The sequence below is a fragment of the Amblyomma mixtum genome, chromosome 4 (assembly GCF_055824585.1).
Source record: "Amblyomma mixtum isolate Tamu chromosome 4, ASM5582458v1, whole genome shotgun sequence".
NCBI lineage: Eukaryota > Metazoa > Arthropoda > Arachnida > Ixodida > Ixodidae > Amblyomma > Amblyomma mixtum.
Genome location: NC_143015.1, coordinates 71,777,725 through 71,791,237, shown reverse-complemented (window position 1 = coordinate 71,791,237; position 13,513 = coordinate 71,777,725). Strand labels below are relative to the sequence as shown.

Genomic DNA, 13,513 nt, shown 5'->3' with positions numbered 1-13,513 from the left:
CCCTGTATATCTTCTTCCCCCGAACCATCTCCGATTGGAACTTGCTCCCAGAATCCCTTTTTCAAAATTGTAATTTTAGCAACGCATTGGACGAACATTTCCTCGGTTAAGTTATCTCATTTTGTATTTTTTAATGCTGTTCTTTTTATCTTCTATTGTTATCGCCGAATGATCCTGTGTGTTGTTTTTTTTTCATTTCTTTTGAGTGTTATGTTGTTTGCCCCTCCTGCTTGGGCCACATCGGCCTGCAGTATTTTGAAATAAATAAATAAAATAAATATTCAGGGCTTCCGATGTCAGAACAGACCTCGTCACCCGTGTACTAATTTTTAGAGCCCAGCTCTTAAACGCCCATTCGTGGGTTCAGCAGTGCCCCTCGCCGTAACCGTGCGCCGAGCATAAAAACAAACACGTTAGCCGTCGCAGTGGCTAGGGCGTTCGGCTGCTCCGGAGTACCCGGGTTCGAACCCGGCCACGGCGGCCGCGTTTCGATAGGGGCAAAACGCAAAAGGCGCCCGTGTGCAGTGAGATGTCAGGGAACGTTAGAGATCCCCAGGTACAGGTGTTCGAAAATTTTCCGGAGCCAGGCCTCCACTTTGTTTCACTCCCACCTTCCTCACTTCCCTTATGGCGCGGTTGCGATGTGCACCGAGAAGCGAGATTTTTTTTTTCTTCGAAAACCACGAAACCACAAACACGCGCCTGCCGCGCGGGCGCATGAAGTGCCGCCGCTCGCTCAGAGATGGCGCCAGAGTCGTACGCGCCAAAAGCCGGCGCAGCGCGAAATTTAAGTGAACCAGAATGGAGTTGTAGCTCACTTAGCGAAAGGGATCACGCCGAACGCCCGCGCACGCCGTAGTATGAGAAGCAACCCCTGTTTACTCATGGTGAGCGCGTAACCCTGTGCCATGGCCATGTGCAACCCCGTATAGGTGTTGTGTGATACCCGCTGTCCACTTCGCTCGCGCGCGACGGCTCCAAGTAGGAAGGAAGGAACTCTGAACGTCTGTAAACTCCTCTCCTGACCAAGCCTCGGCGAGAGGGCGTTTGTACTGCGGGTTATATTAACTCTACGACTGCGAGTGTGCGCGCCGGCTTTGGTACGCTCGTGCCGTTGTTGTAGCTTCGAAGAAGTGCGAAGCGCCTAGAGCTGCGCTCAAATTTCTTATTAGGAAGTATCGTGATCGTTTACGTTTCATTTAAATCCGAGCATCCCACCTAAAATTTCATTGTAGCACTGGACAAATATGAATATTCCACTATGGCCCCATACCGTCAGTTGGAAATATAATAGTTTATTTTGACGACACGAAGGAGGCGCAGTGCGAACAGGCCATGTGTGCACTTCAAACTATAAGGAAGGGCAAGAGTCGCATCCCTGCAAGTTGGCAGTCATTTGCTTTTTTTTTTTTTTTTGCACAGTTCACGCGATTGCGAGTGATAAACATATCTTTGGCAACTGAATAAATATGTTTAGAATTATGAGAATGACCTATAATAGAAAGTAATGGTACATGATAATGTGGCAGAGCATCTCCGTAAGGTCGCTACCTCCGACGGCATCTTCTCTTCGTGACACCCCGGAGGCGCTGGAGCAAGAGACTGTGGGGCACCAAGAATCGTCGGGTGTCGGGGGCCAATGCTCATTAGGGATCCGCTTGCTAACAGCCTGGCCGCCATCTTTATTCGCACTCCAACAAGCATTCAAATTGTCAAGAGGACTGGCGGTGATCTGTTTGAAGTAAATGGGCCAATTTGGGGAGCTGGCACGAAAAAACTGCTGCTCCTTCCGTTCTCCCCTCCCTTCAAAGGTGCTGGCACGAGGAGAAAAGACCCAAGTCGGCGGGAGGTCCAGAGAAGACTGGGAATGCCGCAGACGGCAGCGCTTGAGAGGAGGGCAAGGGAGGTGCTCCAGACTGGAAAAAAGGATCTCCCAAATGGACAGGAAAACAAGAAAGGCGGTTGAGTGTACTGACTAGCAATGCCCCTAGACTACACCACTGCCTAATTGGCAGCCCCTCCGTTCCTCCTGACGAAGACTCCGGTGCCAACACATGCAAGCTTAGGCACCCGAGCATCTGCATCATGTAGTCTACAATATGCAATTCCTTAATATATATGTTCTGTTCCAACTGAGTCTAATGGTAGCCTTTGCCTCTGCATCCCATGTGGGCCCGTGCAGTACGTGGGGTCGTCACAATAGGATATAGCCATACCGATGTCTTCAGCTTCACTACGGACCATCCAGGGTGCACTTCAGCATTGCATCTGCAGCTGCATCTGGGCTGGATGTGAGTTTTTCCAGCATAAAACCCTCATTTATGTTGCATATGCCCCTCAAGTACCCTACAAGGGGCAGATGTGGGCAGCATGTGGGAAAGCTCGCTTTCCAGCCCTGCCAAAGGCACAATAGGGAAGCCGATGGGCTTTTGTCTCCTTGTCCTGTGGGGCGGGTGGTTCATTGTTTGGCCTAGGGGTGAAAGAAGGAAGCTATGGAGTCGAACAAAGAACAACACACCCACCTAGTTCCCTTTACTACCTGCATAAATGCCAGATCTGTGTTACATCTGCCTTCAAGCACCCAAGAAGGAACTGCACGCCCACTTTCCTGCTAGCAGGAGAGGGATGAATGTGCATGCACAAATCAAGGTACACAACATTACATTGTGCAACAAAAGCCCTCATTTTATTAATGGCACCTGAATTGATTTGAAACACTGCAAACATACAGCTACTGCAAACCCCTATAATAATCTTTTTTTCTTAAAAATGCCCATGCAGTGTGACCAGTTGAGCCACTCCTTGCACTAACAACACTAAAAACATGACACACACAAATAAATATATTAAAAGTACAGATGCCAAGAGTATGCAGGTGCATGCAAAAGTCAGGCAAACCTTTATTTTGCATACTTGCATGCACCCGAGACAGATGTAAATAAGATATATTCCTCTGATTATACAAACCACTGTAAAACATACAGCAAACTGTCTTTCCAATGACTAGCAACATGTGTGGCTGAGCCACGCAATGCACAAAAATAGAACAGCTAAGCGTGCTTCGCAAGGTTTCCTTTGGCAGCTAGCTTACAAGAGACTGGCACGAATGCAAGTTCGGGCACGCCAATTACCAGACCCAGAAAGACAGCAGAACAGCTGCTGACACCTTACAAACGCAAAGTTAATTCAGCTTTCTTCCTGTGCTAGTCATCGGAAGGAGAAGGAATGACAAAGAAAGCAAGTTAAATGCATCGCGTATGGTTCCGTACCCTGTCATATTTTAGCACGCACATCGTGGACAAACATGACATTCATGACCATGTTACGTCAGAAAACTTTCAGAAATGCAGTCATGCCTGAATATAGCAGATCCGCAACAATGATTTCACAGCGATGTGGTTTTGACAGCAAATATGAGAAGATAAGAAACAGAGGGCACTTCTAGTTTGGGAAATTTCAGTGAATGATGAATTAACGAGCAATGTGGAATTGCAGCACAAAGCCCAGTGACCAAGATCTGCATTTAAAGCATGCGTACGCGTAAGAGAGCACTGTGAATTAAAAAGAACTGTGCTGCCTAAATTCACTGACAGCAAATTGTTCCCTTAAATGAATACCACATGCAGCACCACAGTACAGTGGACACAAACCTAGGAACCCAAGCTGGCTTTCAGCTCATAATCCATGCTTTAAAGGGACCGTGAAATGATTCTGATGGTTACATGCTATTGCAACAAATCTTTAGAGCTGGGGTTTGCGAGTATTTGTGTCAAATTTAAAAGCTTTGCGTGGACGTAATAGGTTTGGTTCTATGATTTTATGGGGTTTAACGTCCCAAAGCGACTACGGCTATGAGAGACGCCGTAGTGGAGGGCTCCGGAAATTTCGACCACCTGGGGTTCTTTAACGCGCACCGACATCGCACAGTACACGAGCCTCTAGAATTTCTCCTCCAAAGAAATTCAGCCGCCGCAGCCGGGATCGAACCCGCATCTTTCGGGTCAGCAGCCGAGCACCATAACCACCGAGCCACCGCGGCGGCATGGGGACGTAATAATTTACAGATAATTTTTAAAAATTGCAACTCGCAACCAATTAGGGCGACACCTCATCGCACGCTCTTAACCACTCCCTCCCCCTCTGACATAGAGTGGGGAATCTGGGTAAGCCATGGGTGGATGTGGCACGGTGGGGTGCAGTAACTTCTTTTCTGGCTCATCAGTATGTATGAGATGAGATTGAAGTGAAGGAGCATCATTTCTAATCACCTATATCTTCAATGTTAATGAAGGCAGCTTAAAAATTTTTTCAATGTGGCAACGAGCGATGGAATACTGATCGCTTGTGCACTTTTGCTAACCTCAGCAAACATTTCATGGTCCCTTCAAATGAGACAGGACACAGCCATGTGCTAGCAATGGATGTACAGCTAATGCATAATCTTCCAAGATGATGCAGGTCGTGACCACTATACAGATCATCATACAGAGAGGGCAGACAAGCTGAAAGTTCCAACCTGCAACAGGAGCACTCGAGAAGGCTTGCTTTTAAGGAAGCGCATGGTTTCTGGGCATGTGTTTTTTGTTTTTTATGTACAAGTGCACAGCCGTGCATGAAACACTGCAGTGGGCACCGCAGCATTGTTTCCGCCCACAGCCTACAAGGCGAGACTAGTCCAGTTTCTGAAACAATTGAGCCTGTGCGCCTATGTACGACTCGAGCTATACAAGAATCCCCTCCCTGACAATGTGCATATAGAGATGGCTTGCTTAAGCAAGTACGCACTATAACTGCAGCATGAGACATTCACACTTCAAGGATGGGTTCCTGTTCATAACAAGATTGAAACTCATTTACGTCTACTCTGGCTTCACCATAAAGAAAAAAAAAATGGGCTAGAGGGGTGCTAACAACTAAACTCTCATCTTGGTTCCGCTTGTTTAGAAACTTCCATGTACCTTGGCATATCGAACAACAGCACGCTTTACGCTCCCTAAACTGTGTATTTGATGTATCACTTTTGTATATGTGAAGATATGCCAGCACAAAGTGCTCTTCTAGGAAGCAACCGCTACCAAGGGCCTGTCCTGCATTCCACGGCAGGGTATATGGCACGATATTGAAGACAATTCTTTGCACCTGTCACCCATTTGAGACAGACGTTATGAATTTGCGCCCAGTTTCAACACTTTCCTGCATGCAACAAACATGTCTGAACCAATGTCGTGTCTTTGACACACACTCTGCACGCTGTGAAACGCTCTGAAAAAAAATGATCCCAGAGTGCAAGGCAGTCAATTACCCTTTCACCTTGAGCTGCAAATGAGCTCCAATCAAAGTGAAAAGCCTTTGCCTGCATTTTGAAAACGAGCAATGTGTACAATAAAAAAATGCTGGGTCTGATGCCCTGCCTAGACTCCTGTCATGGAAAAAGCAGATGCTGCATGGCAGCAGAATGTTCATCTTTGTAACTACACAAACATACCCCTCCCCACCCCCTCACACCCCCTCCCTAAAAGAACTGAACAGCTTTTCCAAGCTGTTTTCAAGCCGTTTTCAAGACTCGACGAGATAAGATGCACGTGCTGCAAGCATATTGCACTTTTAGATGTACAATCCACCCATGCCTTTTGACATGGATCTATTATATTATACCTTACTATATTCACAGTCATACACCTCTCATCACCTAATCTGCTATCAAGGCTTTCATTTGGCCTGTGCTTTCAACAATGTGTCCTGTGTACTATTTTGATTCTTCGTGACAGTGGGAACACATCTTTCGGCGGCTGTGCTTTGGGCTTTCCTTGCATTCAGGTGGTGCACGGGAGCCCTAATCGCCGACGTTGTTGTTGTGGCCGGCGTGGTTGTTCTGCTGACTCAGCAGCCACGCGTCGTAGATGGCCATCTCCTTCCGCTCCTTCTCGTAGTTTCGTGTCTCGTAGAGCAACCGGTTGCGTATGATTCGCTGAACGAGGTCATGTGTCGTCAGCTTGTTCTTGCTGTCCAGGGTCTTGAACTTGCCGACACGCTTGGGCTCCTGCCCACAGAGAAGGATGTTATGCAAGGGGAGCAAGCTATGTGCCTACTGGTATTCGTCTATTGCCAAAAGCTACCCCTAGTTTTTTTTTTTCAATTTAAAACCTTGTCCATAATTTCACACACTCTAGTATAATCAAGTGGCTCACAATACTCCGAAGCGGCTAGGCATTTCTTGCAAATTTGCTGCTTTTGACAGAAAACGATTTCACAATTGTACACGGAAACTGATAGCATCCAAACAGGACAACTCTGAAAAAATGTGCTGGCATTAAAAAAAAATAATTTGCAATGTGCACAAAGTAGAAAGTTAATTGGAACCAGCCCTCTTTTCAGCCATAACAACTAAAGGCAAGTGCATGCATGCCACAGAAATAATTTCTGCTTATGTAAATAGCTCCTTCAAGAACCAGCCTGTCTTAGAAGGAAAGAATTTTCTAAAAATATTATTGCTAATGCACGTCTTGCAATCACTCATTACTGACCACCACAGAGGGTCTAGTTTTAGTGCACTTAAAAGCACCCCTATGCAGCACATTTTAAGTTACCCAAACTCACAATAACGACACCCAATATATATGCACGAAGAGTGATTGCACTTTTGCAGAACATGGAGGCATTGCTGAGAAGTACAAGGACACTACAGACATCCACACCATAGCTGCTACCAGGCACAGTTACGACTACTGCAGGCTAACTGATTTTCAACCTGTTGGCAGTTTATTCTGATGCGAATAAAATATGCACGACGCACCATAACAGGAGGCAAAAATGTGTATGCCCTGAATTGGAGAATAAGGGTGAATATGCACCACGACTGGTGAGCATGCATTGCTTCCCCTGGAGTCGACTGCCCAACAGAGAAAGCTTTTCGACCACCTAGAAGCAGCTTCAGTAGCTCTATGATTACATTCTATGCTTAAGGGGGAGCCTGGTCTTGAAGAGAAAAATTTTATTAATCTAGTCATAGTTATAAAATTTTCAGGGCACATGCATTTTTAAGCGTTGATTCTAGATATGTCATTTAATTTCATGTAGAACTATTCCTTGAGCACTTGTGCAACTTTTATGCAAGCATTTTGTGAAGAGTTTTGAAGAAAGTATGCTGCGGGAAACTTGCTGAAATGTATGCCATTGGGTTCTCTTGATACCAAGGAATGCAATAAGGGTAAAATTATCACCCTGGCTATCATAGAAGTTGAGTTATAGGTTACTGAAGCTGCCACTTCAGAAACAGGAATACACACTTTTCTTCACATTTCTGAAGAGACAACTTCAAAACCCTGTAACTCAAGTTCTATGGCATGCAGGAAGACAATTTTACCCTTATTGTATTCCTTGGTATCAAGAGATTCCAATGGCATACATTTCAGTGAGTTTCCCGCAAGAGATTTTTTTTTCAAAGCGCTTCACAATATACATGCATAAAAATTGCATAACTGCTCAAAGAATTCTTTTACATAAAATTAAATGACATATATAGAATCGGCACACAAAAATATTTATTCCCTGAAGATTTCTTAACTATGACTTCATAAATAAATTTTTTTTTTAAGACCAGGCTCCCCCCTTAACTATGCGACTTCTATTACTGGAGACAGAAAAAGAACAGAAACTGAGACATCGACGTCTTCAACGAGTGCAGCCCAGAGTAAAATTGCAAGATTGCGCATGCATTTAATCATGCCAGAACTTACAGCATAGGGGTCACTCCCGTCCACATCTTGCATAATTGGTGTCTTTCCATGGCACACCACATGAACCTGAAAAACGAAAATTCACTCCATCCATTTCTAAGAGTTTGGGCACAGCAGACTATTCAGTCAAATGCAGCTGCGGTTTTATAAACACGCTCTGGTTGCCTGCCTCCTTGATGTTAGTACGGTAACTCTTCTGCACACAATTGCGTGCAATGTCAAAAACAAAATGAGTAAGTCCAATGTCTCCAATTAAATACATTAAATTATAGAGTGCACATAGAATGTGAACAGACAGAATTAACTTGCAGGAGACATGTAACTGCCAATTGCAAAACAAGCTGACTGTCCTGCCATATTGCGAAGAAATTTTACACATCTCCACAAATAATTGCCTGCTTTTGTGTGGGCATATGTTCAGGACAGTGAACAAACATTTTGTCATTGTGCTTAAGCCCTAAACGGGACTCCAAACTGCCTTACACTTACAGTGTTAATAAGGGGATGCACGCAAGTCAAAGGAAATATTTCGAGAATGTCACTACACTCTTGCACTGCAAAAAGTGAGCCTTAGTTTAAAAAATAGCGCTGAAATCCAGACATGGTGATGTATACACTTAAATGAACTCCTCGTTCACTTTCCATCTGTCCCATTTCTTGAGAAAAAACTGAACTATTAATGATATGAGCAAGCACACTTCCGAAACAAACAAAGCATCAAATTAAGGTTTGACATGCCATGCGACTCACCCGAAAGTGCTCCATGAGGTCCTTTGTGACTGAATAGGGAGCTCCTATGACAACTTCATTGACGTACTGTGAAAGCAGACAAAAAACGGGCAGTCAGGAGCTACCAGACCTCACCTTTTTACGCCAACATTACCTTCAATGTTGGCACTACGAAAATTCTCAAACATATTTCTAACCAACACATTCACTTCACATGTTGCACACTGTGCTTCCCTGGCTAGCGGCGACTGTTCTTGTTATTATATTTCTGGGTGCATAGATTAGCAAATATGACAGCCTTTATTGTAAGCTATGGATTTTAAAGGTCCAAGGATTGCCTTCTCGAACAGGACTAATCCAAAAATCAATTTGAACACCAAGTCGGCTCTCACCACTAAACTGTGACTACCAATTCTATCGCTTAATCACTAGCCAATAAATGCAGAATTACAATTTCTTTAGAAGCAGCAAAAAAATACCTCAGCCTATCCAGTACATTGAGGTAAAAATAAACAAGAAATAGGTAAAAGTGCATAAACAGGTGATCACAGCCACTAACTCTACGCTAATCACTGTCGTCATAGTATTTGTCAAGCCATAAAAGTCCCCACATTCTCTTCATCTGTCCATGCACACTGCATATTCTGCCCATGGTATCAGTCCATCACAATCTAAGGCTGATTGGCTGGTTGCTTAGTCACAAGCATTAACCTCTGAACTAGGAAGTTAACTGTCCAACTGCACAGTCAACAAAGAGTGCATGACTTTCCTTCATTCTCCAGAGACCTGTACTAAAGTATTGGTGTTGATACGCGGGGTATAACGTCCCAATGCAGCACGCGATCTATCAGATGTGCCGTAGTAGACGGCTCCAGAATTTAAACCACCCAGGGTTTTTTTAACGTGCAGCGAAGTCACGTAGCCCAAGGACTGTTCTGCATATTGTCTTCACCGAAATACAACTGACACGGCCAACATTCGACCTTGCGTCCTTCACCTCAGCAGTCAAAGGCCATAGCCACTTAGCAACAGGTTACGATAAAAAGCATTTTAACAACCCCGATAGAACAGAAAGACTCTGAGACAGCTCAGAAGAGACGTGGCTAACACTGACTAAAAGCAATTAACGCAGAAGAAACCTGAACAAGCGAAATGGTGCACACATATTCATAAAGAAAGCTTTGAAGTTAAAAACAAAGAAACACAAAAATGAAGCTTTTGCACGCTTGCTCAGTAGTGACCATTTGCTTCGCCGACATGACGCAGTTTAAGACGTCGCATAATACACCTACCTTGCATGCCAAGACACTCAGGACACGCTCGTGGAGGTTCATGATGGGGTAGTTGTACCCTTTGTACCTGTTCACCACCTCCGATAAAGAAAAAATGAAATGAAAGAGTCAGTGCTAATATACACTGCAAGCATTAATTTCGGCCTGCTTTGTTTAAGTGAAGAGTCCAGCCAATGAAAGAACATGGCCAGCTGACTAGTAATGTTTATATACATTAATGATTTAATATACATCAATGATTTATATACAGTCAAACCCACTTATAACAATACCGGTTATAACGATATATCGGATATAACAATGGTCAGTCGTGGCACCATTAGCTTTTGCATGTGTTCTATGGTATTTTCGGCACAACCCTGTTATAACAATTATTGGTTATAACAATGGTATTTCCATGGCACTCCAGTATTGTTATAAGCGGATTTGACTGTACATCAATGATTTTTTTTTTTAGACTGAAAGGGAGCTACAAGTAGCTGCTTTCTATTGCAGCACGTCATCTCACCATAAGCAGCAATAATCAAATGTGAAAGTAGATAAAGAAACTGTGCATGTGTCTCTCAGGAACATACTAACGGCTCACATTTTTGATTTTGCAGATTCACTCGCTAAAAGCAAAGGAGGACTACATGAGCAAAATTAAAGGAAAAGGAAAGGACATGCGGACCTGCCGAATGAAAATTTAAGTCAGCTGAAGCTACCCCGCTCTCTTTCACATGATGCAGAAGCTTGTCACATGCCCCAGTATTGCTTAAAATGGGACTGCATGCACGGTATTTCTCACACTTGTGTTTAAGCCATGAAATTGTGCAGAGCTTTAAGCTGTTGAAAACAAGAGTGCTTGGCGAACAGCAGCTGCAGGTAGTACTAGCGCTGTTGGCACGGCTACATGCATGCACTGTTGAAGCTCAGTGACAGTGACGAGCAGTGCCAGACGCGATAAGCTGAACAGCGCTTGCACATGTCCGATGCAGTAGGCAGTGCAACATTACAAAGCAAACGATCCTGACTTACACCTGCACTGCACGGGTAAACATCATCGGTGTGTCAGTCAGCATACTTTCACCGCAAGGCAAAGGCTCCCAGTTATTTCATTCCCTGCTGTCTAGCACTAGCTACAGCCACCCTGTTCCCACAAACTTCCTATCCCTACCTCCCTAAGTACACCGCCACGTTTCCCTTCATGTTCGAAGTTTCAGCCCCACGGACGAGTGTTGCCAATTGCACATCAACACACACAATATCTTAGAGCTCTGGTTTGGTTTGGTTGATGGGGTTTAACATCCCAAAATGACTCAGGCTATGTGTGAAGCCGTAGTGGAGGGCTCCGGAAATTTCGACCACCTGGGGTTCTTTAACGTGTACTGACATCGCACAGCACACGGGCCTCTAGAATGTTGCCTCCAAAGAAACTCAACTGCCGCGGCCGGGATCGAACCCTCGTCTTTTGGGTCAGCAGCCAAGCACCATAACCGCTGAGCCACCACGGCGGCTCCTCTTAGAGCTCCATGCTTCCACAAAAACTTGCAGAATTAGAGAACTAAAGCGAAATGCGAATGAACTACCTTGTCCATGAAAATGCTGTGTTGGCCAAGAAAGGCTTTGCAACATACCTCTGTAGCGCCACTACAATGGCAACTGCACCGAGTGCAGTACAACATGCACATATTCCGTCATGCGGCAAGATACAAGCAGACAAAGACACCCCAAGGCGTGGTACTCACGGGATCTGTGTGGAGTCCCACTATGAGATAGTCTCCTTCGGCCTTGGCTTTCTCCAAGAAGTCCAAGTAGCCCACATCTTAGCCAAGGTCAAGGCTGCCAACGATTAGCTTGAGGCAGTAAGATTACACTGACAAAATCTATGATTACACTGACCAAACCTATAACTGAAAGCTTAATTGCATGAAGACAGCTAGCTATGACAACTGAAACTGTCTGCCTTTGACACCGTTACCCGAAAAGAGTGCCAACATGTCATTTTAAGCATTCCAGTCGTGCTTCCCAGTTGCGCTCACCAATGCGACTTGAACTGAAAACTCAAATGACTGACTTATATTTTCAGAAGAGACTGTCCATTGAATCTTACAGAACTGCCCCTGCTGCACAAGTGATTGCTGTACAGATGGCTGGCGCCGCATCAAGGTGCCAACAAAGCAACTTTTTCTCCTGCTGATGCAAAACACTGAAACTATGCAAACATAACACTGCGACTCAGTGCAAGGCTCCAACGTACTTAACTGTTAATAAGCAGAGGGTGCTTCATGACAGCTCTGTCCCCTTTGTAACAGATGGCTTCATTCAAAGAAAGAGGCACCAGCAACACTGAAGAGGATACGAAAAAGGTCGAAGGCTCCCGCGACGTAAACAATGCGGTCTGTGCTCTGCAAAACAAAAGGCAAGAATAGCAGCCCTGAGAAACATTTGCAGAAAAGGTGTTCACATAGTGAATTGAGCGAAATTTTGGCAATCAATGTGTCAAGAGCAACTGTCACGCCAAGGGTGGGCCATCTAGGTCACATGACCTTGTGGCATCAGCTAAACCTGCCCATAGTATAATGAGCAAACTGACCACCACGGCAGGTGCCAGTTAAATTAAAGATGGGTCGCGAGAGGTTGCTCAGGAAGAGCAACCTGGGTCTCGCAAGCCAACTTGTCAGCAGAGGTGTCATGCTTTTGATGTGGAGATACCTGGGACAGTGGGTAATTTCCTTTCCTCAAATACAATCTTCATTTTCTTCATTACGGCCCCTCTTTCTTCTTTCACTCCCACTTCCTCTCTTCCTGTAGGTGCGGTTCAGGTGTCCACCGAGATGACAGAGAATTACTGCGCCATTTCTTTTCCTCAAAAAGCCTTGCGTTCAAAGGGCAAGGCATCATGCGAATGGGGTTGTGTTCAAAATGGGTGGCGTTCCATGGACTCCCTGGCAGCACTACAACACGCTGTCACATTCCACTCCTAAAGGGGAAGCTTAAGCATCATTAATTAGCAGTCAATTAGTATTTAGTCATCAATCAGTAATTATCCATTAATCAGTAATTTGTCATTACTTAGTAATTAGTACTCAATTATATGTGACCTCATCCAGTGGTGACGTCACCAGTGCCACAGAGGCAGTCAAAGTGGTGGGGAAAAACTTTCACCTCTAGGAATTTTAGACAGTCAAAGTAGCCCCTGAATTTTTCATTTTTTGGTTGGCGTTCTTTGTAATATCCGTGCCACACGCTCACAAGAAATGGCAGTAAATGCTTAAGGCCTTAAGTTTGCTAATGCCATTATTTTCGGAGTTGGTGCTATACGTCCGCATTTAATGCCATTACCGAAAGTGACGATGGCGATAACGCCTGCAAGGTAGTCAAAAGTTTCACCTGAATATAAACATTGCTAATGAGCACAATATATGGGAAATGTTGTTCAAATGTAATATAAAAACGATTTTGCAGAAAATACGGCTGTTCCTGCTTTGCAAGTCGAAAAAGTAGCCATAAACTAGCATGTCAGCACCCATGTCGAGAGTACCGGTCAATAAGGCTGGTTAAAAAGGCGCTCTTCGCATCGAAAATGCGGCATAGATGCCTTGTCTGACTGAAAGTAGTTAAGAATTAACCACTTCCTACTGGTTAGGAAGTTGTTACTAACAAAGCTGCATGCTTTTCTGCGTGTGGAATGGGAACGAGAGTACGCATTGCACAGGCGAATGAGTTGTGGCGAACTCAGTAGGTCGCGAATGGCAGTAAGGATAATGCCATTAA

The 13,513-nt window shown here is 44.7% G+C and overlaps 1 protein-coding gene across 2 annotated transcripts in view; it reads right to left on the bottom strand.

Annotated features, from left to right (window-relative positions):
• Positions 1-2,664: 2,664 nt before the first annotated feature.
• Positions 2,665-13,513, bottom strand: part of Pect (phosphoethanolamine cytidylyltransferase) — a 32,407-nt gene continuing 21,558 nt past the window's right edge. For both annotated transcript variants that reach the window (XM_089586772.1, XM_089586773.1), the window contains 6 exons: positions 12,099-12,144; positions 11,485-11,561; positions 9,758-9,835; positions 8,487-8,552; positions 7,737-7,802; positions 2,665-6,040 (listed from right to left, as the gene is read on the bottom strand). In XM_089586772.1, coding sequence (XP_089442898.1) covers positions 5,834-6,040; positions 7,737-7,802; positions 8,487-8,552; positions 9,758-9,835; positions 11,485-11,561; positions 12,099-12,144 — 540 coding nt within the window. In that variant the 3' untranslated portion in view covers positions 2,665-5,833. The remainder of the gene's footprint in view (positions 6,041-7,736; positions 7,803-8,486; positions 8,553-9,757; positions 9,836-11,484; positions 11,562-12,098; positions 12,145-13,513) is intronic.